General features: G+C 46.9%; 11 protein-coding genes across 11 annotated transcripts; 8 read left to right on the top strand and 3 right to left on the bottom strand.

Annotated features, from left to right (window-relative positions):
• Positions 1-998: 998 nt before the first annotated feature.
• On the top strand, positions 999-3,289 carry F4822DRAFT_331723 (uncharacterized protein). Its single transcript, XM_051455659.1, has 2 exons — positions 999-1,261; positions 1,319-3,289. The coding sequence occupies exons 1-2, from the start codon at positions 1,204-1,206 to the stop codon at positions 3,118-3,120; spliced, it is 1,860 nt and encodes a 619-aa protein (XP_051312764.1). The 5' UTR covers positions 999-1,203; the 3' UTR covers positions 3,121-3,289.
• Positions 3,290-3,753: 464 nt separating this feature from the next.
• Positions 3,754-4,972, top strand: F4822DRAFT_331725 (FAR-17a/AIG1-like protein). The gene is made up of 2 exons (XM_051455660.1): positions 3,754-4,373; positions 4,442-4,972. Exons 1-2 carry the CDS (start codon positions 3,844-3,846, stop codon positions 4,620-4,622), a joined length of 711 nt encoding a protein of 236 aa, XP_051312763.1. The 5' UTR covers positions 3,754-3,843; the 3' UTR covers positions 4,623-4,972.
• A 6-nt stretch (positions 4,973-4,978) lies between these two features.
• On the top strand, positions 4,979-7,046 carry F4822DRAFT_411828 (3-deoxy-7-phosphoheptulonate synthase). Its single transcript, XM_051458891.1, has 5 exons — positions 4,979-5,141; positions 5,228-5,410; positions 5,473-5,530; positions 5,584-6,486; positions 6,544-7,046. Exons 2-5 carry the CDS (start codon positions 5,405-5,407, stop codon positions 6,702-6,704), a joined length of 1,128 nt encoding a protein of 375 aa, XP_051312762.1. The 5' UTR covers positions 4,979-5,141; positions 5,228-5,404; the 3' UTR covers positions 6,705-7,046.
• Positions 7,047-7,208: 162 nt separating this feature from the next.
• F4822DRAFT_411826 (cytochrome c1, heme protein, mitochondrial precursor) lies at positions 7,209-8,922 on the top strand. The gene is made up of 4 exons (XM_051458890.1): positions 7,209-7,437; positions 7,580-7,734; positions 7,822-7,884; positions 7,939-8,922. Exons 1-4 carry the CDS (start codon positions 7,363-7,365, stop codon positions 8,612-8,614), a joined length of 969 nt encoding a protein of 322 aa, XP_051312761.1. The 5' UTR covers positions 7,209-7,362; the 3' UTR covers positions 8,615-8,922.
• A 605-nt stretch (positions 8,923-9,527) lies between these two features.
• Positions 9,528-11,413, top strand: F4822DRAFT_431854 (DNA glycosylase; the record flags this gene model as incomplete). The annotated part of the gene is made up of 2 exons (XM_051461543.1): positions 9,528-10,232; positions 10,328-11,413. The coding sequence occupies 2 exons, from the start codon at positions 9,528-9,530 to the stop codon at positions 11,411-11,413; spliced, it is 1,791 nt and encodes a 596-aa protein (XP_051312760.1).
• Positions 11,414-11,494: 81 nt separating this feature from the next.
• F4822DRAFT_411821 (uncharacterized protein) lies at positions 11,495-12,947 on the bottom strand. The gene is made up of 5 exons (XM_051458889.1): positions 12,394-12,947; positions 12,251-12,333; positions 12,140-12,191; positions 11,920-12,085; positions 11,495-11,858 (listed from the first exon to the last, which is right to left on the bottom strand). The coding sequence occupies exons 1-5, from the start codon at positions 12,394-12,396 to the stop codon at positions 11,587-11,589; spliced, it is 576 nt and encodes a 191-aa protein (XP_051312759.1). The 5' UTR covers positions 12,397-12,947; the 3' UTR covers positions 11,495-11,586.
• A 14-nt stretch (positions 12,948-12,961) lies between these two features.
• Positions 12,962-14,588, top strand: F4822DRAFT_331601 (peptidase). Its single transcript, XM_051455657.1, has 4 exons — positions 12,962-13,379; positions 13,464-13,840; positions 13,895-13,967; positions 14,028-14,588. The coding sequence occupies exons 1-4, from the start codon at positions 13,326-13,328 to the stop codon at positions 14,250-14,252; spliced, it is 729 nt and encodes a 242-aa protein (XP_051312758.1). The 5' UTR covers positions 12,962-13,325; the 3' UTR covers positions 14,253-14,588.
• On the top strand, positions 14,588-15,212 carry F4822DRAFT_331588 (uncharacterized protein). Its single transcript, XM_051455656.1, has 2 exons — positions 14,588-14,875; positions 14,964-15,212. The coding sequence occupies exons 1-2, from the start codon at positions 14,845-14,847 to the stop codon at positions 15,092-15,094; spliced, it is 162 nt and encodes a 53-aa protein (XP_051312757.1). The 5' UTR covers positions 14,588-14,844; the 3' UTR covers positions 15,095-15,212.
• Positions 14,590-17,116, bottom strand: F4822DRAFT_331614 (FMN-linked oxidoreductase). The gene has a single exon (XM_051455658.1). It carries the CDS (start codon positions 16,629-16,631, stop codon positions 15,330-15,332), a length of 1,302 nt encoding a protein of 433 aa, XP_051312756.1. The 5' UTR covers positions 16,632-17,116; the 3' UTR covers positions 14,590-15,329.
• A 1,228-nt stretch (positions 17,117-18,344) lies between these two features.
• On the top strand, positions 18,345-20,013 carry F4822DRAFT_331579 (uncharacterized protein). Its single transcript, XM_051455655.1, has 2 exons — positions 18,345-18,878; positions 18,934-20,013. The coding sequence occupies exons 1-2, from the start codon at positions 18,826-18,828 to the stop codon at positions 19,817-19,819; spliced, it is 939 nt and encodes a 312-aa protein (XP_051312755.1). The 5' UTR covers positions 18,345-18,825; the 3' UTR covers positions 19,820-20,013.
• A 1,261-nt stretch (positions 20,014-21,274) lies between these two features.
• Positions 21,275-23,603, bottom strand: F4822DRAFT_331557 (uncharacterized protein). The gene has a single exon (XM_051455654.1). The coding sequence runs from the start codon at positions 23,138-23,140 to the stop codon at positions 21,350-21,352; it is 1,791 nt and encodes a 596-aa protein (XP_051312754.1). The 5' UTR covers positions 23,141-23,603; the 3' UTR covers positions 21,275-21,349.
• Between the last annotated feature and the right edge of the window lie 54 nt (positions 23,604-23,657).

Genomic DNA, 23,657 nt, shown 5'->3' with positions numbered 1-23,657 from the left:
TGGGAGTGCGAGACCCGGAACCTTGATGTTATGCGTGGAATTGGTCGAGTTCCTCTGCACTGGAACCGGGGGATGGTTGCGTATACTGTTTACCATATGAGGTACATACCTATTATACGTATGGATGTATGGTTGAGGTAGTTATGTGGTAGACGTGGTGGTATGGTACATAGTATGGTGGTAATGTAGTAGCATGTAGGACTGGCTGTAATCCCGGACGTCTCGGCCTGCTACAGAAGAAAAAAGAAAAAGGAACCATGCTAAACGCTGAATGCTGGTTGCTGGAAAGTGCACATGTACATGCCACGGTGTACTTTGTGTTCCTTCCATACTGTACGTGCGCCGGTATTCCGTATACACGTGCTACCCCGCTTTCCGCTCTCTCACGTAGTTGGGTAGAGCTGACTTGACCCTGCTGGCCTTGACTGGTATCGACTGGTATTGACTAGCCCACGACTGGCTGCAATCTCTTTAGAACCCCCTTGGGTAGTATGAAGTTATATCCGATCAACTTCCGATGCTTGTTCGTATGCCTGTATAATAGGATTGCAACACTAATAAACTGTAGTAATTGAATCGAGCATGGGGGGAAGTCATGGAGGTTTTTTACATTACCCTTGTACGAACATACGAACTTCCATGGTTTTTTTTTTCTTTTTTTTTTCTCAGCGCTAGGAAGATTCGCGTAGTACAGTATAGTACAGTATGCCGCATTCGTCATTTTTACATAGATCCATCACAGGTAGCTGCGTGGGGCTACGATACCGCCCGGTCGTTAAGGTTTCGGAAGCGGGTGCGGTAACCTAATGGACGGTTCACAGAAGACTTGGCAAGCTTGGTCCCAGTTGGGTGGGACGTTTTAGACCTAAGGAAGGTTAAGTGCGTGGACTTATGTGTGACCTATCAGTTGTGGGGTAGTATCGGATCCTTTAAAGACCGATGGGAATTTACCTAACCCAATTAGAACTAGAATATTTTTTAGAGCTATCCCAGCTTCGCTGCAAAGTTCCTGCTTCGCTACCAGCCTTACAACCATCATGTTGATCTTGTCGTCTGTCTAACATATGCGCCTCATCACACGATTGAGTCGGACTTCCTAATAGAGGTCTATGTGTTGACTATCTAATAACTATAGCTACCCATACATCTCAAATACTCTCGTCGCGACATCCTCACCACCGTTACCCCTAGAGTTTCTACGCCATGGCGGAAGTAAACAATAAGAGAAGTCACTCAGACTTCGCAGAAAACAATGGCGATGGTATTAATATCAGATTTTCTACCCAATTATCCATGAAAATTAACGTTGATGGCATAGATAGCTCTTCGGATGATGATATGGGACCTCAATTGCCTTCCTCTACAGCCGCGCCTAAGAAGAAACGTCGCATACTCCCTCACGAGAAGTTATACGTCGAAGCGCTCCCAAAGTCCATCCGATATTCGAAATCCCTAATGCACAAAGAGCAATTATCATTCGTCAATGTGACGCGATCCGATTTTCTCATTACAACTTCTATCGACGGGGTGGTTAAATTCTGGAAGAAAGTCGCCGAGGGAATCGAATTTATCAAGGAGTTCAAGGCTCACCAGGGCGAAGTACGATCAGTCTCAGCTAGCTATGATGGCCGAAGCTTTGCGACGGCCGGCGCCGACAACACCGTTAAAATATTCGATGTTATCATCTTCGACCTACTTGCTATGCTTACACTCGACTATACACCTAAGTGCGTTTGTTGGATACATAAACTCGGCGCCTCGCTGCCGCTGCTAGCCGTTTCGGACGAGTCGAAACCCCTGATTTATATTTATGACGGACGGGGAGAAAGTCAAACTCCGATACATACGATCAAAGGTCTACATAGGAGCCCAGTTTCGGTAATGGCCTTTAATAATGCGTACGACTGCGTGGTGTCTGCGGACGACAATGGGATGCTTGAGTACTGGTCACCAAGCGCAAATTACGAGAAGCCAGACAACGTGTTCCAATATAAGAGCGCTACAAACCTTTTCGAGTTCAAGAAAGCGAAATCGACACCAGTATCCTTAACAATATCACCTTCGGGGCATCGGTTTGTCACGTTTTCCGTGCCCGACCGTAAGATACGAGTCTTTGATTTCGCATCGGCGAAACTATATCGAACGTACGACGAGTCGCTGCAGGTAATCGAGGATATGCAAAGGGCGGGAACGGCTATGCAAAAGCTCGATGATGTGGATTTTGGGAGACGGCTTGCTGCAGAGCGCGAGATCGAATCGAGTGCACTTCGAAATAAAGTCAATGTCATATTTGACGAATCGGGTCACTTCATCTTATACGGATCTATACTTGGTGTCAAGGTGCTAAACACCTTTACGAATCAAGTTGTTAAGGTGTACGGAAAAGACGAACATATCCGCCCAGTTAACCTAGCAATCTACCAAGGACAGCCCCAGAAGAAAGGAGTCACAACCATAGAAATGGCAGCCTCGAGTAATCCCCTTCTACAAGAGTCGGAAGCGCGAGACCCGATACTATTCGCGACTGCTGTTGGGAAAGTTCGGTTTTATATGTTTACAAACGACGAAGAAATATCCAAATCTGAACGAGATGTTCAAAACGAGAAGCCGACACTCCTAAACCCTAAAAAGGCGGCAGAAAAGAAGACCGCAGAAACTGGTACAGCGGCCGTCCTTCACACGAACTACGGAGACATCCACGTCCGCCTCTTCCCAGATGCTGCGCCAAAAGCCGTTGAGAACTTTGTCACTCACTCCAAGCGTGGGTACTACAACAACACCATCTTCCACAGAGTGATACGTAAGTTCATGATTCAGGGAGGCGATCCCTTAGGTGACGGAACCGGTGGTGAGAGTATCTGGGGGAAGGAATTCGAAGATGAGTTCAGTACGCTCAAGCATGACAAACCATACACTGTGAGCATGGCAAACGCCGGTCCCAATACGAATGGAAGTCAGTTCTTCATCACTACTGAAAAGACGCCATGGCTTGATAATAAACATACCATCTTCGGAAGAGCTGTACAAGGATTGGATGTGATCCATAAGATAGAGAACGTACGAACATATAAGGAAAAGCCGGAGGAGGATATTAAAATCCTGAATATTGACATCCAATAGTCGAGTTGTAATCCATAGCTGAGGAAGAAATCAGATTAGGGGATGCTACTAACAAGCATCCATCTGAATCCTAAGTTTTCTGAACGTCTCATATTTACATAGTGGTGGCTGTTTCAAAGTCATGAGAATATCCCCCTAATCATGACATTCTCCGAGGCACGGAGTTACTTCAAATAGGAGTCATAAGAATCTAAGGTAGCATTTAAGTACGTACCTCTTAATTAAGATACCTCAAAATAAATTGAAACAACACTTGGTTCCACATTTTGATGCCGAAACAATTTAAAGGGCACGCCTTATAAGATAAATGTAGATACGCGCCCTTTGATTCAATGTTTTTACAACTTCGCCAACCTCGTGCGTCGAGAGCATGGCGTCATTGGTGCTATCGCCGATAAATGTATAGAGCCACTTGATGCACATGTGGGTACTTCCCGTGAAACAGATACATAGGTACATGTAACTGCGAACCTATTGTAATACAGCGGTGACATCAACATCCCGGGAGCTCGGACGGCAGCTACTCCCCGAAATACCTGCATGCGTGTATCTACCGAGGCTGCCAGGATTAACACACCTCCTATTTTTTTTCTGTAATAATTTATTCTAACTCCGAGGCTAGATGCTCCGGCAGCATTCGTTTACGATAGAGTCGCGAGGAAGTAATTAGAGAAGGGTTTATTCTAATCATACCTTACCGTTGTTTCTCCCACCGCTAATCAAATGGCGCACCATCCACTCCAGAGACTCGCGTCTCCGTCGAGACAACTGTCCTTGTTGCTGCACGTGGCTGGTATTGCATCTTTTTCAGCTTCGTTTAAGTTTCTTTTCAACTGGGAAACGCCGATATCTTCATCTTTTGGTGGACATTTCCAATTTCTTACCATTATCGGCCTATCTCTTTCACTAGGCACTTTTGTTGTCGGAGCTCTAGCCGATGTGACGCTCTCGTCGCAGCTATTTGCACTTAAGAATATCCTTTCTGTGTGCTCGGCGCCGTTGGAGGTGTTAATCAGTATCCTCTATTGGGGACTCTGCGCCATCGATAAGACCCTCGTTGTCCCACCCGATCTAGCACTCGACTTTCTTCCGGATTTTGGCTTTCATGCCGCCCCAGCTCTGTTCCTAGCCACGGATTTGCTTGTTCTCAGTCCCCCTTGGACCATTCATGGTTACTCGGCGTTGGCTTTGAGTGAATCTTTGGCGTTCCTGTATTGGTTTTGGGTGGAATACTGTTTCTCCCGCAATGGCTGGTAAGCTTTGTCGAATCTAGATCTGAAAGATCTTTGTGTGTTCTAGCTGATCCCTAACGTTGGTAAAGGTACCCTTATCCCATTTTCGAGTTGTTGAACACGTGGCAGCGGGCGCTACTCTTCACGTTCTCTGCTTCTTTAATGACCGGAAGCACCATGTTGTTGAAGTGGACCTATGGAAAGATAAACGGCATCGAAGAGTTTAAGAAAGAAGCTGTGGGCAACCCGGCTGGGATCAAACGGGAATAGACGCATCTCTATCTAGGTACTTGCATACCTAGTAGACGGAACTTTTGATAGCCGTCGATACAGGAACAATCAACTGAATTGCACCTTACCCATCGACCCGGTTTATTGGTTCTGGAATTGGATTTTTTTACAAATCACAACCTAGCATTGATAGATATTAACTCGGGTCGGCCGAGATTTCAAAGGGAAACGAGACAATGAAGGACGGATAGATATTAGAGCGCTCAACTTCAACAAAGTCTCTTTTTTACGATATACCTAGTACAGAAGTACAAGTTTAATAAAGGGTCATCGCAGACATAACTAGCCTATCATGGTCGTGTCAAATCATGCGACTATTTCTGCAGGTGTATGGCATTGGATGTTCTTGACTTGTTGAAGTACAGATGTGCATGTAGTGGTAATAGGTACATGCATACATTGCAGTAGGTAGGATGGACACCCCTGCTAAAGACCTTTTTTTTTTCTCGAACCCCGCCATCGGAGGCAGTCAAAGTTGGTAAAGTTCGTAAGAAGTGAGTACGTACCCCTCGGCGTTTTAATGCCAAAACCGTCCCGCCCCCACTATGACTCTTGAGTGGACCGAGTGGGCTAATATTTTCTAGATCTTCAAAAGGTCAACGGTCCACCTTCTTGCGACTTCTTTGCGACTTGCGACAGACGCCGAATTCTCATATTGTGTCATTAGTTTAACCGATTGACTATTGGCTCAATTAGTTTCTCAAATCTTGCCACCTTAAACAGAAATATTAAGAGACGATAATCGGTCAAGTTAGCCCATCATGTCTGTAAGTTAAACTAGATCCAAATCTGTAACGCGGGTGTGCATAGCTGACTCATTGCTTTCTAGAGCTTCTACATTGAGAACAAGAACGTCGGCAACAAGGCCGATAGCGAGGATTGGAGAAGTAAGTATTAGTCCTTAGGAGATAATTGATCTTGCAGCTAATTGATTTTCCAGTTCGTGGTTACAATCCTCTGACGCCGCCCGACCTACTCCAACATGAGATCCCCCAAACACCCTTCTCGAAGAAAACGGTCCTCGAAAGCCGCGAAGAGGTGGTACAGGTAGTCAATGGCACTGATGGAAAACAAAGACTCCTAGTCATCATTGGCCCCTGTTCTATTCACGACCCCGAAGCGGCCCTCAAATACTGCGACATGCTGTTGAAAGAGAAGGAGAAGCACAAGGACGAGCTCCTCATTGTCATGAGAGCTTACCTTGAGAAGCCGAGAACCACAGTTGGCTGGAAGGGTCTAATCAATGACCCGGATATTGATAACAGCTTCAACATTAACAAGGGTCTGCGTATGTCGAGACAACTCTTTGTCGATCTTACCGACAAGGGGATGCCGATTGCTAGTGAAATGCTAGATACCATCTCTCCTCAGTTCCTAGCGGACGTACTGTCGGCTGGAGCAGTCGGTGCGCGAACAACTGAGAGTCAATTGCATCGGGAGCTGGCGAGTGGTCTCTCGTTCCCGGTGGGATTCAAAAACGGTACGGACGGAACGCTAAGTGTCGCGATCGATGCTATCGGCGCGGTTAGACATCCTCACCACTTCTTATCAGTCACCAAGCCCGGTGTTGTAGCTATCGTCGGCACCGTTGGTAACGATGACTGCTATGTCATCCTTCGAGGTGGAAGTCGTGGTACCAACTACGACGCGAAGAGCATCGCAGATGCCAAGGCAGCCCTAACCAAGTCAGGAGTCCGAGAACGGCTTATGGTTGACTGCAGCCATGGCAACTCGTTAAAGAACCACAAGAATCAGCCCAAGGTCGCCGCCGAATTAGCAGACCAGATCTCCAAGGGAGAGACAGCTATTATGGGCGTAATGATTGAGAGTAATATCAACGAGGGTAAGCTATCTCCAAAATTTTATATCGGCTTAAGTTTGCTAACACCCACCCCAATAGGTTCCCAGAAGGTACCGAAAGAAGGAAAGGCCGGTCTTCAGTATGGTGTCAGTATCACAGATGCTTGCATCGGATGGGAAGACACCGTATCCGTGCTTGACAACCTCGCGAATGCCGTCAAGCAACGAAGAAAGGTGTTAGGCATGAATGGCGTTCATTGAGCAAATAGCCATTGAGGGGCCGTCGTTTGCGAAGTACGAAGGAGGCAAAAATAGTTTTCGCAATTTGTAACAAAAGGTTTGGAATTTGATGATATCCGGTTCGCGAAAAAGGGGGAAACTAAAAATTCAGCATTGCATTACAGCATCCGAAGTCATATACTTCTCATGCGTTTTGTGAAGTAGGAGGGGAAAATAGATTCGTCTCTACTGTGAAACATGATTCCCTAATTTAAAAAGGATATACTTCTTTATGTTATACAACATGAAAGGTGACACCTTAGAAACTTGTTTTTTTGTCCTTACAAATCGCGAATAGTTGTATGGTGTTTTGTAAAGTCCCAGTTCTCCGAATTTAATGAAAGTTAAAAAAGTTGGAGACATGAAATTTAGTAGCGATCTAAATGTCTTGGCATTTAGGATCACGTGCATGGTGGAACAGCCCACTGGAGCTAAGCTGGACCAATAGGATGGAGGTATTTCCAATTGCTTCAAGGCCTGAGCACTTTTTCATTCAATTCATTCAACCTTGTTGTTGGATTCCCGGTTCGATCTCTTCCACACTTCCACGACCAACTCTCAACCACCTCTCCCCTCCAATTGATTCGTCAATCTACCCGTCGCAACCCTCCTACGAACGGGTAGAAAATCCTCGCCCTTCATGTTGGCAAGATCTTGCCTGCGCTCTACGCGCATTCTCAACGGAGCCAGAAATGGCGCGACCGCTTTTACCAAGGTACGATTACCATCCGGGGACTGACGTTATTGTCCGGAATCCCATCTACTCCAACTCCACCCAATGATCTCAACGACGACTACCACAATGACAATGCGGACCTAAAGAAGCATTCATATAACTAACAATTGTCCTATTTTAGCGATCTATTTCGTCGAGCTCCGGAGCCTCCAGCGAATCCGCAACGAAAATTAACATCGCTACTGCTGCATCTACAGCTCTTGCTGTCGGATCTGTAGCATGGTACTATCATCTCTATGGATCTACTGCGAATGCCATGACGCCTGCTGAGGAAGGGTGAGTCCATACCGAGGCATACGGAAAGATGATACGATCTGTCTTTCGAAGAGGCATCAATAGAGCGATGTTAACATATCAAAATAGTCTACACCCGACAGCATACCCATGGGTTCACCAGCAGTGGTTAAAAACCTTCGACCACCAATCGTACGTATTATATCTTATCTCTTACGTATTCCAATCTCTTCTAACAGTTATCAGTCTTCGTCGAGGTTTCCAGGTCTACCGTGAAGTCTGTGCAGCATGCCATTCTCTTAGCCGAGTTCCTTACCGAGCACTTGTCGGAACCATCCTAACTGTCGATGAGGCGAAGGAGTTGGCGGAAGAAAATGAATACGACACAGAACCCAACGATGAGGGTGAAATCGAGAAGCGACCCGGAAAGCTATCAGATTACATCCCTGCGCCGTACAAGAACGACGAAGCCGCTCGAGCTGCCAACAACGGTGCCCTCCCCCCTGATCTAAGCTTGATTGTTAAGGGACGACACGGTGGTTGCGATTACATCTTCAGCTTGTTAACTGGATACCCTGAGGAGCCCCCTGCAGGAGCATCTGTCGGTGCTGGTCTAAACTTCAACCCTTACTTCCCGGGTACTGGTATTGCTATGGCCCGTGTCCTATATGATGGTCTCGTTGAGTACGAAGATGAGACCCCTGCCTCTACTTCTCAGATGGCCAAGGATGTAACGGAATTCCTCAACTGGGCGGCGGAACCGGAGATGGACGACCGAAAGCGAATGGGTGTCAAGGTTTTGACTGTTACCGCTGTCCTTTTCGCTCTAAGTGTTTGGGTTAAGCGATATAAGTGGGCGACACTAAAGTCGAGGAAGATCGTCTACGACCCACCTAAGGCATCCAACAATGTCCGCTCATAAACGAGCATCTGCTGCTGTATGTACTACTAAAGTCACCATACCGCTCCTTTGTTATGGCGAAGGGGGAAGAAAAAGACGTGAGGTTACTAGGGGCGGGAGTAATCCTGAGTCGCGACTCTAGAGTGTATATCAAGTCCTTTAAATTTAGACGTTCTCAGAAGTTTTACTTGAAAGTACGACGGGACCGACTTGATAATAGATACCTGTGAAGACAAATTTTCTCTCAACTCGATCAGATATTCTTATATTTTTATCTGGATATATATAATTCCTAAAAATAAATAGTTTCCTGTCGAGTAAAACTCTGCTTCTGTTTCCTGCCTAAGATTCAATGTTGATACAAGTACCCGACTCATGAAAGAGTTAGGGAAGGTACGTCGAAGGTACATATTTGGTCAGTGCGTGTTAGCGCTTTCAGCCACTGCCCCAGCTTATTGAACCTTCTTTCCTAAACCTTCATGTCAGCACCTGCCCTAGGCATTGAGCAACAGTGCAGAAACTCGCCATAGCAACTGCTATTTAAATGAGATGGCGCTGGGCAACGGCGGAAGCAGGAGGATGTCGGGACCTCTATTAATTATCCAGCTCTCCTTCCTTTTTACGCAAACCTACCCAGGTGTTTTTTCACCTTCTCACGCGCCGACCTAACTACCTACCCAGGTATTCAGGTAAATAACAACATCGCGACATTCCCTTAAATCCAACACATTCATTTTTCATTGATTAAAACAGCCTATATCCTTACTTGGATTGGCTTTTAGGCATATTTATGTAAGAATATTTGAATTACTAGGATACGATTCAAATTCCTTGCTCTACTAAGTATCGCCGTCCCATTCTTGTTAAGGGTTTACCTTTTGTTCTATCCCAATACTTGATTTAATTCACACACGCCGATTTCCTCACCGAAAAAATGGATCAAGTTCGAAAGGACTACCTGTCTGAGGGAGCGGACGATAAATACGCGCCCCAGAGAAAGCTAGCACAAGATTACCTATCCGGTTTCGACGCTGGTGATCAGTTTGGACAATGGTACATTGGAGATATCATCGTGAATGGCAATGTACCTGAAGATGAACTCAAGCACTTCACTCGCCATAGCCTACTACGTGGTGCTGAACAGTGGGAACAAACGCTTGCTTGTGCAGAGTCCATGAAGGATAAAGCTTCATTTGACGACCCCCTTGATGGTCAAGACACTCTTACCTTCCTCACCAAGATGTTCCAGGGATCTCAAGGCACATCAGATCAGGGTACTGTCAACCACTATGCGCAGGTTCCCAAGGGAAGAAAGAGACTTCAGTCTCAATTGAAGACAGACTTGGACCAGCCTACCAAGAAGCACGGAAAGAACAAGCAATCACCTTTCTGGGCTACTGCTGCCACCCAAGCTTCCAGCCAACAACTGATTCCCCTAGAGGATGAGAAGAAACCCCATGAGGATAGAAAGGCGCGACGATCCCTGGGAAGGTCCACTAAGAATGCCGGACAGGCCCCTGATCAGAAACGTCCGATCATCCATCTCTCGGCTGAGAGACCAGCCCTTGCCAAGGCTCGCAAGGTTCATCCAGGTGGAAATGTCATCACCCCCAACTCAGACGAGGATGCCTATGTTCTTGTACACAAGGACTCTCCTAGACCCTCTATGTCCCCTTCCCCTGCTTCTCAGAATGGCAAAGCCGGTTTAAAAGGGCGCCACTCATAGATCGCCAGGAGTCTGTGAGTGGTTCTGGTATCCTGCGCGATATTTCTCCCATCCATACCTCCGCGGATACCGAAATGGGAGATTCGTTAAAACAGCAACACTCACCATTAACCGCTCCTAATGGTGTCGAGACTACATTGGATACGACCAAGTCAAGCCTCAACACATCGAGCAAAAGTAACGAGATTCAAGAATTCACGACGAAATTAGAGGAAAATGAGAACACATATCCTCCATCACAAGCACTATCTCAGACACCCAAACGCAAAACCAAGTCCCCTTACTTTGCTATGCCACAAACGCCTAGCCCAACTAAAACAAAACCTCCCCGTCCTCCTAGGGGCACCATTTCTTGCATCCCCATCCCGCCACTAGACGCGCCCCAATTCGGACTTATTCAGGAAGAGCTCGCTTCAGATCCCTTCCGGGTACTTGTAGCCGTCACTTTTCTGATCCGCGTCAAAGGCAAGCAAGCAATTCCGGTATTCTATCAGCTCATGGAAAAATACCCGACCCCTGCAGAGCTCGCAGAGGCCGATACGGGCGATATTATAGAGATGGTCAGACACCTAGGCCTAGCAGTTGTCCGTGCTGCCGCTATTCAGAAATACGCGAATATCTGGCTGGACAACCCACCGACAGCGGATACAAGATATGGCGTTAAGAGTTATCCAAACCTAGGCGACGGCGCCGATGTACGCGCGGGAGAGAAAGTTGGACCTGAGGAACTTGATCCGAGACAGGCGGCTTGGGAGATTGGACATATGACTCAGGGTCGATACGCAATTGATAGTTGGCGTATCTTTTGTCGAGATGTGTTGAGAGGACGTGCAGAAGATTGGATGGGGAAGGGTGGTTGTAAGAAGAAGGGCGAAGGAGAGTTTCAGCCTGAGTGGATGCGCGTACTGCCCGAGGATAAGGAGCTTCGAGCTTGCCTCCGTTGGATGTGGATGCGCGAAGGTTGGGCGTGGAACCCGAAGACGGGCGAGAAGGATGTCCTGTCGGAGGAGATGCGCAAGGCGGTTAATGAGGGACGAGTTGCGTATGATGATAAGGGTGATTTGGTGATACTAGACCCCGAAGAGGGATCTTGATGTTGATAAAGAGAGATGAATTACAGGAAAAGGAGTTCTTGCTATAATGTAGTGCACGCACGCACGCACGGATATAGGCTCTAGCAAGTCTAAAATGATGATGTTTAATGTATTAACTAGCTATGGCTTCTTTATTCCGATGACGTGAACAATTAGACAAGTTGCGCACGCTCTCATTCCTCTCCCTTCCATTCGCCTTCATTTTTCTCATCACCATCGCCAATTAATCCTCTAGCTGCTTCCTCGGCAACTGCAGCTTCAAGCACGACAGCCGTCCTCCGATCATGAATTTCATCAAGAGCAGCACTCGCGCTTTGCCACGCGGCGATCAGATTCCCTTGGCGTGCGTAGGGTCCTGCACGCCACCAGCGCTCTGAACGCAAGAGTCTGTGGGGGAGTTGTTGGTATCCGCGCCATGGGAAGTTGTAGGATAGATGGAGTTGCACTATATTTTCGTGTAAGTGGATAGAATTGAGCGGATGAGTGTGTTAATTAAAGGGTCTTACTGAGGCGAGGGTGCTCATCGACAGCTGCGAGAGCTTGTTGTAGGCACGAGCGGTAGTAGTGTACAGCACCGCCGGCAAAACCTACGCATGAGCCTAGGAGGAAGCCCATGCTCCCGCTGCCTGTGAGGATGCCGCCTACAGCTGCGGCTGCTAGGCCTACGAAAGCCTAATTTCTCTTGTTAGTAACAAAGGGGGCTGGGGTAGGACAGAATAGACGTACCGCAGTTGAAGACGCCACAAACATAGATCGGAACATGTAGAGGCCATGGCCGCTGTCACGATAAGTCAGTCATTTCCCGTTTAGGTGACCATATTTCGTCTGTCTCCGCACCTAGGCCTGCTCCAATTCCCGATGGACCTCAATAATTGGCTAACATGTCCGCCGACGCTATGCACGGCGCCAACTTCGTCAACCTTGATGGATCATATTAATGTTACACAGTCTTCCAAATATTGGGGGAATTATATTTTTACCATGATCTAGGCAGGGAGAAAAAGAAAAAGAGAAAAAAATTCTTCTCTTTTCTTTCTTGGTATGTTTGTGTAACCAGAGGTTGTGAGTTATCCGATACCGATGATGGTGCAACATCCGAATGAAGAATGCATAACGCCCCACGACCACTACACGCTCCCTATTCGGTACCTATAATTCAAGGTTCCAACAGGTGGAGTACTGTAATCTGACATGCTTTCAGGCCTAACCTTAACACGTATTAGATCTTAAAGCCAATGATTTTCATCTGACAATTCCATCAATTCTGACTTTCTTCCTACAGATAACAACAACTCCATGCTTACTATAGTTGGTTCGAAATATAAGAATAATGTAACGGCCGGAAACAACAACAACTTTTCTTATGTCAGATAGACTGAATTCTATAGGATTATACCGAGTCTCGACATGCTGGGTAAGGTAATCTGCTACCTACATCCCTGCGGAAAGGAAAAAGAAAAAGGAAAAAAAGCATTCAATTGCGAATGGTACCATATTAGTTGTTATCGGATCTGGGCTGGACCTGTTTCGGTGTTTGATTGATTTTAGTTTATAACTAGAAATATTATATATTCCTTTCTTATATAAAGTAACTTCAAATCACTGAACATGTAAACTAATCACGAGTTGTTCTGTCTCTTTTCTTTTCTTTTTCGTTACTTCAATTTCACTGTTAACGGGAGTGTACCCCTCTTACCTTACCTAGGTATACAAGAACTCGAACCCCGCAACCACAGCTGAGACCTACCGTTTTCATACTACATACATATTATCTACCTATACATTCCGTACTGGGAGGTCTTGGTTTTTTGAAGTTACATACAAGGTTTTGAATTCGTTTCGTATATTATATATATAATTCTTAATTCGGTTATATTCTTCACCGTGTGTCGTCATTCAACTGCAGCACGAGATGGGATCTCTCGACACTAAGGATGAGCTGACCGTGCTGGTCACCGGCTTCGGGGTACGTTGTGATACCCTAACACAACACCAACAGTCAATCGAACGCCACCAACACGGGATCTTACTTACCTGCTTTATAATATAGCCTTTTAAGGAACAGTATCCCGTAAACCCAGCCTGGGAGATCACGTCCTCACTTCCGGATTACCTACCTCCTAATCGGGCTAAGGATCCTGCGTCTTCCCGCTCGTCGGATGCACCACCCCTACCCGCCGTCCGGATCCTGAAACACGGCCCGGTCCGCGTCAACTACGAGGTCGTCCGTGACACCGTCCCTAAGCTTTGGGATAATACGGAGCGTAAGCTCGATTACGTCATTCATATCGGTATGGCCGGCCCCCAACACGTGTATGCGATTGAGAGGCGGGGCCATCGCGATGGCTATGATAAGAAGGACGTTGATGGTGAACTTCTTGGTGATGAGCAGAGGAGGAAGAGGGAGGGCGATAAATGGATATGGAAGTGAGTGTTTCGGTATTAACTATTGAATTATTTATATGCTAATCATCATTATAGTGATGTTCCCGCGGAACTTTTGACAGACTTGGATATTGACAGTATTCACCAGAAATGGGTTGAATACAGCCCGGTAAGAACCCCATTTCTCATTTTCCACTTAAAAATTCAGCTAATGATACATATTATGTAGGACAACCTCAGATTGAAAGTATCAGAGGATGCGGGGCGTTATCTATGCGACTTCATCTACTTCTCTAGCCTGGCGCACTTGTACAAACAGGAACGACCACGGAAGGTAATCTTCTTCCATGTGCCCTTGCATTCCGACCAGGACTCTCTGGTTCGCGGGAAGGAACTTGCTATACAGTTAATCCGGTCGGTATGCGAGGTTGGACTCGAGAAATCTGCGTCTTGAAGTTGTGTAGTCGGTGAGTGATTGAGTGGGTGGTTAGTTTGTCACATAGCGTTTCGTGTTTTTGTATGTAATGGCAGCGGTAAATAGTCGATAGCGTTGAATGTGTGAATCATTGTACTCTTGCTTGGAACTATTTCGGGGCAAGCAAAACGAACGAAGGGAAGTGCTCTTCATTTTCACTCTCAATACGCCTAAAAATCATGTTACCCCCACCCTCCGGAATATCATCAAATTCCAATTAGATATACGAATAATCATTATTATTTTATGTAATTAATAGTATTCCGATAATTAATGTAAGCAAAGTTTAGCAAGCAAAGACTAATTCATATTCGGCGACTTAGCCGGTTTTTAACGGCATCTCCCACTTCGCCGATTCCTCGGCCCAGCTAGTCGGGGACTAACAAATTGACTCGGCGATAACTACATCAACTCTTATCCATTTAAATAACATCTCCAACGATAAGCTAAATTTGAGATTCTACTTTCTTTTCGTCGAAGCCCTCAAGATTACCTCAAAATTAGCAGTCGTAAATACGATCTGTCTCGTCAAAACCCCGCCGTTTCCCTAGCAAAACAAAAATCTCTCAATATGTGCATGAAGGCTAAGTGCAGCTCTTGTGGTGAGTGCGAAATCATAGATAAGCCTCGATATCCCCATTTTATATAGGTCTCAACTTGTGTTCGGTGTTTATACTAACATCTGAAAAGGCCAAACATCATGGCTAGGCTGCGGAAGCCACATTCCCTCTGTGCTCGACCATGTCCCTACCGAGGACTGGTGCACTTGCAAGCCAAAGGTCGAGGTGAACGGCAAGGAATACCCACCGATGGCTAAATGATCAAATTGATATATTGCATGAACTAGGGAGTTGGGAGTATTGTGCGGAACGGGCGGTTGGTTGCGGGTCGGCGGTGGATGAGGGATATGCCACTAGTGATGAATGATACTGATTTGTTGAATCTATTTCTATCCTGTCTATATGAGTCGTTGTTATTCGTAAAATATCATGAAGAGCTGTAGAGTATAGCTCGATTTAATGGGTATAAATATCACATCACACCATTCCCCTTCGTCTAGATTTTCTGCCCCTTGTGCCATCCAGCACGATGGTACTGGTTCGGCCACTTAACCTCAACACCCAGCTGGTGCGCAGCGCGTAGGACGAAGTTAGGGTCTCGAAGGAATTCCCTAGCCACGAGCACCACATCGCAATGTGTGGCTGTTCCCGACTCCTCAGGAGCCGTTGTAACATCATCATTCACTGCAGCTCCCGTTGCAAGTTGCTTACCCTCCTGCACAATCGATCGTGCCGTCTCAGCCGTCGTAACCAATCCTACAGCACCGATCAATACTCTCGGACCACCCGCTTTAATCAGCGCCTCGCGGATGGCGCCCGCGAGGTTGATCTGGTAGTAAGGGTGAAAGTCGATCTGCTGGTCCGCATTATTACCGCCGGAACTCACATCCAGTAAATCGACACCCGCGGCGGGCAACAATTTCGCGAGTCGGATACTCTCATTGATATCCCAGCTCGGCTCACCGGCCGATTCCATCCACTCCGTGGCCGAGATACGGACGAACACGGGCATAGACTCGGGAATCACAGCACGCACCGCCGCGATAACCTCAAAGAGCACACGCGTGCGGTTCTCGAAACTACCACCGTATTGATCGGTGCGCTTGTTACTAAGCGGGGAGAAGAACTCCGATAGTAGGTATCCATGCGCAGCATGAATCTCAACCACATCCACACCAGCCGTGACAGCTCTCTTCGCAGCATCAGCGAATGCTTGCACCAGTGCCTTAATATCATCTAGCGTCATTTCCTTCGGGTCCGGGAAGCCGTCTGTGAATTTAATGGCGCTAGGCGCCCACACATTATCGCCCCAGCCACCATTCTCCGGGGCAGCAGTTAAGCCCAGACAACCCGCGGGCTTGAGCCAGGGGGCTACGGTTGTAGCTTTGCGTCCTGCGTGCGCGAGTTGGACACCGAATTTTTGGCCTTGTGAGTGTGCGAAGTCGGCCACGCGCTTGAAACCAGTGATTTGGGAGTCTTTCCATAGACCCAGGTCCTCGGGTGTGATGCGCCCGTTGAAAGTAACAGATGTCGCTTCGGTAAATGTTAAGGGTACGCCACGAAGGATAAGCTGTGATAGATGCGCGAAATGCCAGTCGCTCATGTGTCCATCCTGCGAACTGTACTGGCACATCGGCGCGACAGCGAAGCGGTTCTGGAATTCCAAACCGCGGATCTTGAGCGGCTGGAAGAGCGTCGGAGCCGAAGCCGGGTCGACCGCTGTACCGGCCGGTGGCTCCTGCGCGGGCGTGAAGTAGGGCGCGTTGGGGGCCGCCTTGTTTACGATGTGGGAAGTCATAGTGAAGGGCTGATATTGATGTTGATCTTCCTCACTTTCCCTGTTTTCTATGGGATTTACGGGGTGATCGACTGGGGATATGGAATATGCCGGACGTTCACGCCTCTTGCGGTCGGAGTTTCTGAAATGCAAAGCAAATCGGAGTGGCTTGGCAAGGCTTGCCGAGATGATCAGGAGTTCGTTTCGAGTTCGGTCTTATGGAAGCCGGTTAATAGTAATAATAGTGGTATAGTAGTAATAAATAGCAATAGCAATAATAGTTATAGTAGTAATTATAATCGGTTCGTTGGCGAGATGAACTATAGTATTCCTTCTATTCCTGTGAGTAGCAGGGACGACAAACTTACTGAGTACAAGCGTGGGATGTCATTACTTCTTAAATAGGTATTCTAGAATTGTTTATAGAAATGTTTCGAATACGAGGGAAAAAGAAGAGCCGAAATATATCAGTCTAGACTGGCTTGGATGGGTACTACGATTGACAAATTGACAAATCTGGACATAGGAGTTGTGTTGCGCCATAGCCCCGACGCGGGTCTTAAGGTACGTGATGGTGCCATCGAATTTATCGTAGCTTTGAAAAATATTTCCTGGTTTGAAAGTATGTAGTTAATGGTTAGTGGTCGGTTTCAATCGTCTACCTAGGTATGAATCCAATAGTAGTATCGGTGACGTTGTTTCCTTATTCCTAGACTTTGAATTATACTTCGGGATGGCAATTGTTAGTCATCACTAAATTATCTCCATAGATTAACTTCATGCGAGTAACCCCCAAGCAATTTTATAAAGGAAATACTAATTTATGTTAAGGAAAAAGACCGCGATTTCCCGCACCAGCTAAGCTACGGGATACAATGCGTATATTCTCTGCGAAAATTGGGTGGGAGTTACATCTGGATATTATATGGAGATAGTGGGGAGATTTAACTTTAGCTATCCCGGAAGACTCTAAAAGCAAGTATGGGTGTAAATGCTTATAAAGCAGTGGTTAAAGAGCCAATCGCGCTACTTACCGAGCTATCTCCCGATTCTTATCCAAGATCGAAACTTTAGCGCCGCTTTTCCCACGAGATCTTTTCCATTTCTAATTCTACTTTAATTCTTCATCAAATCTATCCGACTATTACCTATTGCCTATCAAAGCAAACAAGTCCTTTCTTTAACGCCATCGGCGATAAAGAAACTTGCTTGGTCCCTTACTCAGCTATCTACCCATAAAGCTATCAATTAATTCAGCTATCATCCCGTCTTGCTTACTCGCATTATGTCTGTCAAGTCGCACAGAGACGGAGACGTGTAAGAGATTAAGTGGCTGTGGAGTATTCTAGGGGGAAGAAATACCGATCTCGATTTGTCATTATCGACCAAACCGGATTCTAACTTTCAACGGGTTACAATGACGAGCTGTCTGTAATGCATCGGATACGAGATCATAACCCTCCCTGGTCTCCCACCGAGGACGAACACAAAGACGAACATGTTCATTCCAGAATGTCTCAGGAACCCGCTGGGAAAATCATAGCGTTTGCTAATTTTTCCCTTTCGTAAAATGCTAAGGTCGATGCCATACCCGAAATGAGTAAATCAAGTACATACAAAGTAAATGGGGGCGGTGGTCTAAGCTGAACTAGGAACATAATCCCGGTTCCCTATCCCGCATCAGGGGCTCAACCTGAAGCAGCCATTCAGATCCATTGACCCCGAATCCACCACCGATCCGTTGCAAATCTCTTTAGCTTACCCCCTTGCTTCTCACCATCGCTAGGGCACGATATTAGCACGAATGCGCTCGTTCGCGTTTCGTCCCGTGATACCGCACAGTTGCCGTGATGTAACCGGTTCAGACATCTTTAGCACTGATAGAGTAGTAAACGTGGGATGTCGTCGCTTCAAGGGTATCTTAGGTTCGTTAGCGAAGTGCTAGGGTAGACTCCGCTGTAGATGTCACTCTATGATATCCATCTCCTCGGGGCTTTGCCAAGAGGGGTTCCTGGGGTTTACCGGGTCGAAACCCCTTCATTCCAACTTCATTCATATGTAGGGCTGTTTAACTCCATTAGTTTCGTTTACCAAGTTTGTGTGCGTGTGTGAAAGACAGGTTCTTCTCTTCTTCACGTATACCGTCATTATCGGATTGCTCTCTTTTTTTCGATTCTTATACCACTAGTTGGATGATTTACAAGAACTTATAGAAATGGCGAGAGCAAAATACATTGAGAAGGGAGCCTCCACAGGCTCTCTTAACTCGTGAGTCGTTTAAAATCCCGTTTAAATTTATATGCGATATACTAACTTCTGGAAGCTCTCTTAGACTGGCTGGCCCAGCGACCGTCAAATTACTGGTCGGACCAGATGGCCAGGAATTCTTGGTCCCTAGAAAGCTTCTGGTATCGTGCCATTACTTTCGCCAGCGCATCGATACAGCTCGGCTTGAATTTGAAAAGGGACAAGCGAGCCTTGTTATGACTTTAGAAGACCAATGTCCGGATATGTTTGAGCTTTTCACATATTGGTTGAACGAACGGAGGAACTTGGACAGATTCATCGACACCGCCGAAATTGACCACTCCTGCAAGGAGCTTCATTGGGATTTGGTCAACTTGCACCTATTTGCCGCTCAAATTGACATCCCCGCATTACAGGACTGCGCGATGGATGCGATTCAAGACGTTTACCTCCGATGTAACTGGGATATCAGCCCCAAACTTATCAACTACGTCTACACCTCGTGCGACCCACAAGAGAGTTGTCGGTTGCGGAAGTGGATTGTAGCAATGACGGCGTGGACGCTCGGTGGCGTAGTAACCACCGAGATGAACAATAACATCCAGCGATTATTCGACCAATTCCCTGACTTCTCTGCCGAATACCACAGCCACACGCGCAAAATGGCCAAGTCGGGCCTCGAGAGTCATTTCAAGAACCCGCAATTAAGACTGCCGTCTAATAATCTCCGAAACGAGGAACGCCAGTTCGGATTCCGCCAGTGCTCGTTTCATACCCATCGCTCGACTGTCGGCCAAGGGAGGTGCCCGCATACTACACCACTATCGCCGCTGCTTGCCCCATCCCCGTTTACGGATGGCTATATCGAGTCTGATTCCGACCGTGGCGAGTCGAGGTTCGGGTCTCGCATGGTTTCGCCGAGTAGTGATGCTATTCCTGAGTCGAATTTGGAGACACCGTGAAGACACTACACCATAATCTCGGTTATCAACTTTTGGATTTCAACATCTAAAGAAAGGGCTGGGCTTTCGCATCGCTTCCAAATCTCTCTTCCTTTGGGAATGAAGACGGCGCTTCATTGGCGTTAATTCATTGTACTTCCTGCGTTTCAATTAGATTCATGTTGCTCTAATAGCTGAAGGGTGCGGGAAGTAGTAAGCAATCTGGAGGAGGATTCGTCGCTGCGACACATCAAGCGTACTTTGGTAGTACGACGTTAGCAGGCAACATCGACGGAAGTATGCATCCATCTTAAGGATATTTGAAACCGGAGGGGATCTTGCCTAGCCAGGCATTGTGCATATAGTATACGACATATACCCGGGCCGGGAGGAGGAGGGATACAATCATCACGGCTCCCAGCTGCTGGTCGAACGACTGTTTACTTGTTGTATGAAGATGCCTTTGAGGACTAATACCCACAATGTCCTATTGGCTTGTAATTGATAATTATAATATACGAATAGATCTCACCATATCGTGTCTGTCTGTCTGCTTGCGTGCGACAATGGTAGTTTTGTAAGTACTGCAGCTATCGTGACTTTGATAGCTACTCTTTTAAGCGGCGTTGTCCTGTTTTTGTCTTTCCTGTATGCAAGAGAGCAAAATACATGTAATGGCCCATTCAAAACTCTAGGCGGGTAACTGGATTGCAGAAAATTGACCTTAGCATGATACATCTCGGCCTTCGATACGTATCACTTATTAAGACGAAATAGTATCATAGCAGATTATGTCGATTAACGTCGAACATTATCTATCAGAATGCCTATCACAAACCCCGTTCACAAGTACCTAGCTAGAACAACAAGAACAAGAACCAAAGCAATAGCAACATGATCCTGTGTGACCATTCGTCGTCATCACAAATTCATCAAAACTAAACTTTTTCTCTCTCCCTCTCAGTGCAAAGCCAGGACGCCGATAGCTTTCTTCTAGTCGTTGCAATAAAAAATTTTGCCTAACGCAAGTAAGGTAGGCCTGCTGAAATCTCTCATTTCACATTTGCTCTGGTGTCTGCGGTTTCAAGAATGCACATGCCAAGTCGTAACCGTGATCCGAACAAGAAAAAATGGTGCATCTTGCTGTCTCGTGAATATCGTTTCATCTTTCGTAATACTCGTCAAGGAAAACAGAAATATCGTAAAGAGAGTGGTCGTAGAGGTAGTATCCTCGTGTCAAGGGTGAATGTCCCTGGTTCAATAGAAATTGGTCTCCAAACTGCTCATCTCCAAATCGCAAGTGGTTGTGAATCGTATGAAAAAGTTTGCCTGCAAGCCGTACTCCCCCTTCTTTCATATTTGAAGGTTTGGACAGTTACAGTCGTAAGAATCGTGAGTTGAAATAGGACCCCAATATGCTATAATGCAGGTTGGTCCAAAATCTCGTTCAAGTCGTAAGGAAATCATGAAGTCTGGTATAGTTGTATACAAAGAAAGAACACACGCGATGGTGTCAAAGTAGTTTAAGAATGGTGCGATTGCCGATATTGATTACATGGGGGACTGAGAACGTCTGCGGTTGCGAATTTCTCTTAGTCGCTGATCGAGATAGGCCAAACGGGATGGCAAAGAGGATCTAGAAGCTGGTTGCGCTTCCGAACGTTCTTGGCTTGTTTGCTGTACGGTCGCAAAAGGTCGGCGTAAAGCCGTTAGGTTAAAGTTAATTGGAGTTGACAGTCTGTTAGGAAAGCTAAGGCTTGAGCAAGAGCCAGAGAACGGCGATCCTAGGCGGCGTGGCTGCGTAGGTGGCGCTGCAGATACAGCTGACACAACAAAAGGGTCGGACTCGTCGATGTGGGGCGCCGACGGGCCAGGGAACTCTTGCGGTTCCTGCATGAACATACTATTGCCTCGATTGCGCGTCACTGAAGGTTGAGTTTGTACCAGATTGTTCGAAGTTTCGGACGATTCTTTCCAGAAAGCGGCTGCTAGACTCGGGCGCTTTCGTGATAGGTCCTCACTCTTAGTGGACCTACGCTTCTGCGTACCCGAGCGAGATCGGGTGAGGCGAACCGGCGACTTGAGGAGTTTGCGTGAACCAACCGTATTCGATTGCCGGGGCAAACTGATACCTGAAGCAAAGGTGGAGGACGAACTTGGTCCATAGCTCTTAGCCATAACTGGAGAGGGCAGAAACGGTACGTCTGGAGATAGTGGTTCCTGCTTAGCTGCCTTCACCTCGATATCTTCCACAGGCTCTGGTAAAGGCTCCATTTCAGAGCTTGTGAGCTGAGCTAAGGGAGCCTCGGGCTTCATAGTGTCAGAAGTGCTCACTGCCAAGGAAAGAGCCATATCATGGGCAGAGAATATGGAAGGTGATGTAGCTGGAACGGATTTTCGGTTCCAACGACGATGAGCTGCCTTAGAAAAGGGAGCGGGACTCGGCGACTTATACTGTCGCGGACTGGCAGCGGCGTTGCGCTTACAAAGCTCACGTAGATGGGCCCTGGTAGCAGCACAAGTATGAGGCCATTCAATGTAAGGCTTCGAGGTCTCTGCGGTAGGGGTGTTGCTTCCGCTCTTAGTGTCCGCCGTTAAAAGCCCTTTTGATCCTTTCCAGCTTCTTTTAGCTTCTCGTGCAACGCGCAAGCAAACACCAGTGGGAGGAATACGGCTCCTACTAAGACGAATTGGAGTGACACGCGGGTCTTGCAAGTAAAGCATGTAAGTTGACCATAAATGCGAATCCATGGCTTTAGTCCATGGTGCCTTTCGCGATCTCTCCTTACGCGCCGCATCTACATTGGTGTGAGAGTCGAGATTGGGTAGCTCTAACGGCTTTGGCTCTGGACTTATAAAATCGCCATCCTCAGTAGCCTGTGAGAGTTGACTAAACAGTGACGTGCTGGTCTGGGTGGAGAAAGCCGTAGATGGTCTGCTAGACTCATATTCCGGGCTTGATTCAAGGTCTGAGTAGCTCCACTCCGATCCAAGAGTCCAGTCAGGGTACTTGGTTTCGGAAGTCGGTGCGAACTCGATTGCGGGTGTTTTGGGAGGTGAAAAGGTGCGCACTTGCAAGTGTCCATATGTCTCCGCCTCTTCTTCCTCATACATCATACTGTCCGATTCATCTACCTCGATACTTGGCACGGGCACGTCGGCTGCTGCGACGGAAGCCAAGAACTGTTGAGTCGGCGCATTTAAATGTGGAGTTAGGTGTCGTCTCTTCAATCTGAATCGTCGCGGGGGGGAGGGCGGTTGTAATTCATCGCCGAAGGTCGTAGGCTCGGGCGTCTTAGGACCCGACGCTCCGCCATGGCTGTTGGGATTGAAAGACAACATTGCGAAACGCGAACGGCGCGTCAACAAATACCAATGCGACCGAGGTTTCGCGTATCTCCTTAATCCGCCGCAATATCCAGTAATTACTCAAAGGGTGTACTCATGGCCGTACTAAAAATCCACCTCGATATCGATCTGACTAGCGATTAGGTTGTGGAGGTTGTCAGATCATTGGCGCAAGTCTCGATGTACTAGTTTGTCGCAAACTTGAGTCAGCAATTGTAATAGTGATTCGCAGCGTCGCAATTAATATTCTTAAGCTGATCGGTTGTGATGGTTCTTGTAATGTAATTAAGGTCGTGGAACGGAATCGGGGGGAAACTTGGCGAAGGGCATTCGTAGAATTCACGGTAAGGAAATAGGTCGACGCCGCGTTGTAGTATACGGTCGCATATGTTATTCGTGTATTAGAACAGTGGCTACCAGAAAGAAATTGGTAGCCACCCTCCGACCGTATGAAGGAATAGGGGAGGCAAATGAACGACTGTTGGGATGCAGAAAAAGAAATAGGAGGTAA

The sequence above is a fragment of the Hypoxylon trugodes genome (assembly GCF_022578975.1).
Source record: "Hypoxylon trugodes strain CBS 135444 unplaced genomic scaffold F4822scaffold_7, whole genome shotgun sequence".
NCBI classification, from domain to species: Eukaryota; Fungi; Ascomycota; class Sordariomycetes; order Xylariales; family Hypoxylaceae; genus Hypoxylon; species Hypoxylon trugodes.
The sequence above is the reverse complement of the archived record's forward strand: the minus strand, read 5'-3'. Positions and strand labels throughout refer to the sequence as shown.

Excerpts from the sequence above, each read along its gene's own strand:
- F4822DRAFT_411828 (XM_051458891.1), top strand. Across the intron at positions 5,531-5,583 it reads CGATAGCGAGGATTGGAGAA|TTCGTGGTTACAATCCTCTG; the intron begins GTAAGTATTAGT and ends TTGATTTTCCAG. Across the intron at positions 6,487-6,543 it reads TGAGAGTAATATCAACGAGG|GTTCCCAGAAGGTACCGAAA; the intron begins GTAAGCTATCTC and ends CCACCCCAATAG.
- F4822DRAFT_331557 (XM_051455654.1), bottom strand. The coding sequence starts at position 23,140 with ATGTTGTCTTTCAATCCCAACAGCCATGGCGGAGCGTCGGGTCCTAAG.
- F4822DRAFT_411826 (XM_051458890.1), top strand. The coding sequence starts at position 7,363 with ATGTTGGCAAGATCTTGCCTGCGCTCTACGCGCATTCTCAACGGAGCC. Across the intron at positions 7,438-7,579 it reads GCGCGACCGCTTTTACCAAG|CGATCTATTTCGTCGAGCTC; the intron begins GTACGATTACCA and ends GTCCTATTTTAG. Across the intron at positions 7,735-7,821 it reads ATGACGCCTGCTGAGGAAGG|TCTACACCCGACAGCATACC; the intron begins GTGAGTCCATAC and ends ATATCAAAATAG.
- F4822DRAFT_331723 (XM_051455659.1), top strand. The coding sequence starts at position 1,204 with ATGGCGGAAGTAAACAATAAGAGAAGTCACTCAGACTTCGCAGAAAAC. Across the intron at positions 1,262-1,318 it reads CGCAGAAAACAATGGCGATG|ATAGCTCTTCGGATGATGAT; the intron begins GTATTAATATCA and ends TTGATGGCATAG.
- F4822DRAFT_331579 (XM_051455655.1), top strand. The coding sequence starts at position 18,826 with ATGGCGAGAGCAAAATACATTGAGAAGGGAGCCTCCACAGGCTCTCTT. Across the intron at positions 18,879-18,933 it reads TCCACAGGCTCTCTTAACTC|CTCTCTTAGACTGGCTGGCC; the intron begins GTGAGTCGTTTA and ends AACTTCTGGAAG.
- F4822DRAFT_331588 (XM_051455656.1), top strand. The coding sequence starts at position 14,845 with ATGTGCATGAAGGCTAAGTGCAGCTCTTGTG. Across the intron at positions 14,876-14,963 it reads GGCTAAGTGCAGCTCTTGTG|GCCAAACATCATGGCTAGGC; the intron begins GTGAGTGCGAAA and ends ACATCTGAAAAG.
- F4822DRAFT_331725 (XM_051455660.1), top strand. The coding sequence starts at position 3,844 with ATGGCGCACCATCCACTCCAGAGACTCGCGTCTCCGTCGAGACAACTG. Across the intron at positions 4,374-4,441 it reads TGTTTCTCCCGCAATGGCTG|GTACCCTTATCCCATTTTCG; the intron begins GTAAGCTTTGTC and ends ACGTTGGTAAAG.
- F4822DRAFT_331614 (XM_051455658.1), bottom strand. The coding sequence starts at position 16,631 with ATGACTTCCCACATCGTAAACAAGGCGGCCCCCAACGCGCCCTACTTC.
- F4822DRAFT_411821 (XM_051458889.1), bottom strand. Across the intron at positions 12,086-12,139 it reads TTGTGGCGTCTTCAACTGCG|GCTTTCGTAGGCCTAGCAGC; the intron begins GTACGTCTATTC and ends AAGAGAAATTAG. Across the intron at positions 11,859-11,919 it reads CGATGAGCACCCTCGCCTCA|TGCAACTCCATCTATCCTAC; the intron begins GTAAGACCCTTT and ends ACGAAAATATAG.
- F4822DRAFT_331601 (XM_051455657.1), top strand. The coding sequence starts at position 13,326 with ATGGGATCTCTCGACACTAAGGATGAGCTGACCGTGCTGGTCACCGGC. Across the intron at positions 13,380-13,463 it reads TGCTGGTCACCGGCTTCGGG|CCTTTTAAGGAACAGTATCC; the intron begins GTACGTTGTGAT and ends TTTATAATATAG. Across the intron at positions 13,841-13,894 it reads GGCGATAAATGGATATGGAA|TGATGTTCCCGCGGAACTTT; the intron begins GTGAGTGTTTCG and ends TCATCATTATAG.